This window comes from Morone saxatilis, unplaced genomic scaffold (genome assembly GCF_004916995.1).
Source record: "Morone saxatilis isolate NCDOM2014 unplaced genomic scaffold, NCSU_SB_2.0 Contig14, whole genome shotgun sequence".
Taxonomy (NCBI): Eukaryota; Metazoa; Chordata; class Actinopteri; family Moronidae; genus Morone; species Morone saxatilis.
This window is the reverse complement of record NW_023339696.1, coordinates 22,399,243-22,404,816: the sequence shown is the minus strand read 5'-3', so window position 1 is coordinate 22,404,816 and position 5,574 is coordinate 22,399,243. Positions and strand designations below refer to the sequence as shown.

General features: G+C 41.1%; 2 protein-coding genes across 2 annotated transcripts in view; one reads left to right on the top strand and one right to left on the bottom strand.

The window, feature by feature from the left end:
- Positions 1-457: 457 nt before the first annotated feature.
- LOC118323389 (serine/threonine-protein kinase TAO3-like) lies at positions 458-5,409 on the bottom strand (the record flags this gene model as incomplete). Its single annotated transcript, XM_035655346.1, is given in 7 exon segments — positions 458-549; positions 1,090-1,203; positions 2,148-2,244; positions 2,337-2,382; positions 3,030-3,131; positions 3,244-3,315; positions 5,244-5,409. Coding segments are annotated over 7 exon segments (655 nt in total), but the record flags the coding sequence as incomplete, so codon positions are not given.
- Positions 5,374-5,574, top strand: part of LOC118322570 (serine/threonine-protein kinase TAO2-like) — a 5,962-nt gene continuing 5,761 nt past the window's right edge. Inside the window, 1 exon segment of the mRNA XM_035654282.1 lies at positions 5,374-5,407. Within this exon segment, the coding sequence (XP_035510175.1) occupies positions 5,374-5,407 (34 nt within the window).

Below are 5,574 nucleotides of genomic sequence, written 5' to 3'. Positions count from 1 at the left end.
ACGTCACAAAGACACCAAATATTGTTTCCTCTCCGTCACAACTTAAATGTCTCTATCACACTTCATGGACGATCAGAGTTTATTAACGGAGTCACTCAGCTACAGTAAATAATGCAATAAGAAGATCTGATCAATCGACACAGATACATAACAAGATAATCAAATCATTTCCAAACACATGAAGTATGATCAGAGGAAATGAATGAATGTCTCAGTGTTGAGATAAAAGCAGCTCTTGGCTTCTGTACAGAACGAAGAGGAGACGTGTTCTCACCAGTGATTGGACTGAAGGATGGGGCTTTCATTCTGAGCGATGTGATATAAGGCACTCATAGCGTTCATGTTGAACAGTGGGGGCTTCCTCTCCGCTGTGGAAAGAACACAATGTCACGACCCTTCTGTTTCACATGAACTCACGTCTGGGTTTCTTCACACAGAGTCAGACTGCAGCTCTTACCCAGCTCTATGGAGGTGATGCCCAGCGACCAGACGTCCACCTTGCCGTCGTACTGGCCCTCATCCATCGCCAAGATCACCTCTGGAGCCATCCTAACACAGGAAGCACAGCAGACGTTTATGGTTATATTTACTGGGTCAAATGTTAATATACTTTATGTTAGAGACCTGCACAATGTCGGATATTCTAAAACACAAATCTAAATTCTACCAAGAAGCCACTTACACATTACTCCATGTGTATTTTTACAGCCCGCTCTGTCTGACACTATAGGACCACCGTAGTTGGGCACGTAGCTAACAGCTAAAAATGAATACTTTTAACACAAAGAACCAAAATCTTGTCGTACTTTCTTTATTGAGAATATGATCTTGTCCTGCAGAAGATAAACACACTCAAAGACGTGTGGTAAAAGATTTAAAAACTAACTTACTATCTCTCGTTCACAAGAATTTCATGTTAAAGGTTTTAAATAAAACAGATGATCACTGTGAAAAGACAAGATACAGGCAGATGTTTCACAACAAGAGGAACTCTCTCAGACCTAAAACGACCTGTTTTAACAGGTTTAAAACAGACGTTGCTGTTAATTATCTGCAGTACGTGTGGGAGGAGACGGCAGGTTCACTCACCAGTAGGGAGTCCCCACGAAGGAGTTGGCCGGAGCCACAATCGAAGCAGAACCAAAGTCCCCCAGTTTGACCTGACCGGGCTCCGTCAGCAGGATGTTTCCCGCTTTCACGTCCCTGCAGACAATCAGACGACGTTAGCACCAACAGTTAAGATGTTAACATTAATACACTGATGTTCCTATTAGCCTGTTAGCTCCGGGAGACTAACCATATAAACTCAATACGTCACAGTGGACTGAAGAGGCTGGTAATTTATATTTATAGTAAGAATCTACAGATGGCTATGGCCAACAGGATAAAGGATCACTGTGAGATAACAGGAATCATTTGAGTTCAGGATAGAAAGTTATAAACAATAAAGTTATATTTAGATTCTCAGGATGTCAGCACATTCCTGGATCATTAAGCTCAACGTTTAAACTCACAGCCCATATAAACACATCCTTATTGCTTTTAATGTCGTTTTTAACGGACAAAGTGAGGCCGGACAGTCAGTCGGAGCTAAAAGGTTTACCTGGGGAGGTGCAGCCAGGATAACTGGAAAATCTTCAGATGCATAACTTCCTGTTTTTATTTTGTATATTTATTTATGTTTGATTGGCTGCTGCTAAACTTGTCTGTGCAAGATATTTATTTCTTGAGATAAAAAGGGGTTTGCATGGATGGTTGAATTTGAAATTAGTGTTCAAAAGACACTTTTCTTTTATAAATGTGAATAGTTTATAGATTTTGGCACCTTGTAAAGCCACAAACATTTAGGACATTTGAGGATTTGTTGCTGTAAACATATTAAATAATAATCCAGTGTTCATACAGCTTTACATATTTCAAAGTACCTAAACCAATAACCAATATCTAAATTGGGTTTATAAATACAAACAGTAAAAACAATTCCTTTATACCCACAGCGATCACTGGATATTGTAATACTACTAATTAGAGTTTGAGTAATTGAGAGCGATTTTGTCGAAGAAACAACAGATTATGTTGAAAAAAACTTTCCAGACTTGAAGGAAGAGAAATCATGTGAAGATCCGACAGAGTGAAAAAGGTTTTACCTGTGAATCATATTGTGAGAGTGAAGATATGCTAATCCCTGCAGTGCACCATGGGTAATAGCAGCTATTTCGATTTCCTGGAGTGGCTTTTTGTGAACTGCGAGGACGAGAGAAAGACGGAAGTTAACGAGTGATAAATAATCAAAGTCTGAACTGAAGTAACTGAGAACAACAGAGTGTGAGACGGACCTTCGAGGAGGTCGGAGGCCGAGCCGAGGCAGTACTCCATCACCAGCTGAGAGAGAAACAACATGAACATCATTTATACACAGAATCACAGCACGAGCAGGGCAGAGGCACACAGAGGAGGAAGAACTACTCGGATACTTTAACTCAAGTAAAAATAGCAGCACTGTAACAGTAAATGAATTACTCTGAATCAGTTTCAGGAACTTTTACAGGAGTTTTGAGACAGTTCAGGACAGCACTCAAAAAGGTCTCTTTAAATCCGTTTGGCTGTGAACACTGACTGACGTGGCCGATTCAAAAAGGAGCGTTTAAAAATACATCTGACAGCTACTAACTGTCGAGTTTCAAACTAAATATGAACCTATAGGTTTAACTGAGGGAGGGACTAAAACACAATTATAATATTTCCAGGAGAACTCAGATTATTTCCAGGATATTTGGTCATTTTAATCAATTTTCAGGTGTTTCCACGAAGTCGCTAAACGTCCAGATTTTCCAGGTACTTAAGGAAATCGATAGTTTTGATAATGAATGAATTGTTTCTGTTTCTTATTCATTAAATGTGCTGTATATTCGCTGTCTCCAGCTCAGAGAGTGAGGATTTATTTAAAGTTAGTCTGTTATACGACAGTCGGGTTGCAGGGACGTATTACGACGTATTACGACGCCCTCGCTGACTGACGCCGTACGCACCCATGCTGTGTGCTCCTTCAGGTAACATCCTCGATACTCGATAGTGTTCGGGTGGCGAAGCTTCTGCAGGAACTTCACCTCTTTAATGATGTCCTGCCATTTCTGCACAAGAACACAAAACGCTCTCTTATTCTCAACACATTTTACAGAAGAACAGCAGTAAGACACGATACAGTAAGTAAATCAGATATTAGTAATTTCTCTAGTTTGTTACCTCGTTTGTCTGCTTGCCGCTGTAGGACATTTTCTTAATGGCCACCACCTCATTGTTGCGCACATCTCGGGCCTGTTGGACGACAGAAACACAATAATCAGTAAATTAAACACTTAAGAGACCAGACGAAAACAGGCTACAGGTAATCAGATTACACTTTTATAAGCTTTGTTATCCCAGCTGACATGTAAATGACAGATTATTAACAAAAGCACCATCATTATTGTGACTGTGGCCCAGCATACAGCTGTTATGGCACAAAGTACAAACTGAAACAACACAGAACAACAGAAACAATAAAATGTAATAAACAAAAGGTGATAACTAAAATAGATAGAATAACCTTTAATACAGGACTTTCTTTCATTTCTGTTTCAATGACCTGAACATGTAAAACAAGAGACTTTATCTCTTTAAATGCTGTTGTTTATCTGTCGTAGTGTTTCATAACTGTAACTGTCGTCGTTTCTGCTGTAGATCAATAAATAAATCTTTTCTTCACCACTCGGTGGAGCCAGAAGATCAGTCTGATGTTCGGAGAGCCGAGGAACAGAAACGTACACAATGATCCGCTCGTCATTTTGTTTTTTGGATCAAATACTAAATATTTTCTCAAATCTACTGGAAGAGCATAATCCTCCGAAGGGCTTAATCCTAAAGCCCGAGTGAGGATGCCGCTCAGACAACAAAGTCCTACTGCACTGCGATGACAACATTAAAGTCGGTCCAGACTGTAAACAACTAAATGATGCATCATTACTGTTCCTACTGAGAATACGGCCCAAAATAAACATTAAACACAGAATAAATGGGGTGGAGCTCCACAAACACTGCTGCCACCAACCAAACGCTGATTTAAGGTCAGCTGTCTCTTTGACACACGAGAGAGAAACTACAGTATGAAGCAGCAGCACTCTTGTTAAGTTGATGCAAATTGATGCGCGTCGTCTATTTCTGCACATTTAATGGCCTTTTAAGGATCCTCTGAAACGCAGACAGTCAGTGTGGAGGTGTTAGTCTACCACGCTGCCTGAAGAATAAACGGTGAGATGAGATGCACATACACATGTTGTGTTCCCACTGTTTTAATTAGGAGGGGGCATTTTCAGATTCACCGTTTCCTCATTAATGATAAAATGCAGATGAGACAGAGCTGCTGTCCTTCAGAAACCCACACAGGAACACTGCTCGGCTCTCCTGGGCTCGCTGTGCACTTCTGAGGGAATGTCTTCAATCTGATAACTTCAGCAGCGGGAACACGACGCAGAGTCTCTCACTGCTTCATACTGGGACACAAAACAGGAAACTACCAACAAATACCAACAACTTCCTGCCAACTGAACAGTCCACTACTTTAAAGCCAGAAAACACTCAATTTATTTCCGTTGTCTGGATTTTAACAGACATTTGAAAACGTTCACCGGTCGAATTATCCGTCAGTTTATTCTGATGCAACCTTATTCTCATCTTCTGCTGCTTTAAAACATCTTCACCTTCCTCCTCTGCTGGTTCACGTCCCGGCGCCGGCAGACGGCTGCTGTGCTGCGACTGCGTTGTTATTAACCTGTTTTCTCAAAGTAACTTAGACTGTAACATCTTAGCTGGAACAGCTGACCGGTTGTCCAGTGAAGATCTACATTAATTCAATGTTAATAACAGTTTAACAACTAACAGCACTGATAGTTTATGCGACCATCGTCTTTCGTGGTGTTTTAAGGCAGTGTGTTGTGTGTTTCCCCCAATAGGACAGATACTTTACCTGCTGTTCATCAGGAAGGGAAACCTGAACATATTTTCTCCATAAAATCACTGAATCCAGTTCTGAAGCTGTAAATCTGTGCTTTGGTCCCAGAAACACTAACTCTTGTCTCACTTGTTGTCTAAATGAATCAGTGTCTCAGTAATTGTCCAGGCTTTGTTACTGAAGCTGTCGAGAGGACGGATTATCCCTGAAACTCGACCACACAAACATCTGTCACCAACAAGTGGATCTGACTCACAAAGTAAACGGCTCCGAAGCTGCCGTGACCGATCTCACGGAGGTCAGCAAACAGCTTCTCCGGATCATCTTTACAGAAGAGATCTGCCACCTCGGGGTCCTTGAGATTGCCCGCCCGTGCACTCGAGGGCATGGCCAGGGCCTGGAGGACGGGAGAGAGCACAGGTCAGGACAGGGACGACATGTTCATCATTGTTACTGTCACTAACTATTAAGAGTCTGTTATACAACTTCAACACTCGTGTGACTTCATTTTCTTCTTGTTTTCAGTCATTTTTTAAAGAAAAAGGTTCAAATTCTCTGATTTTAGCTTCTGAAATGTGAATATTTTC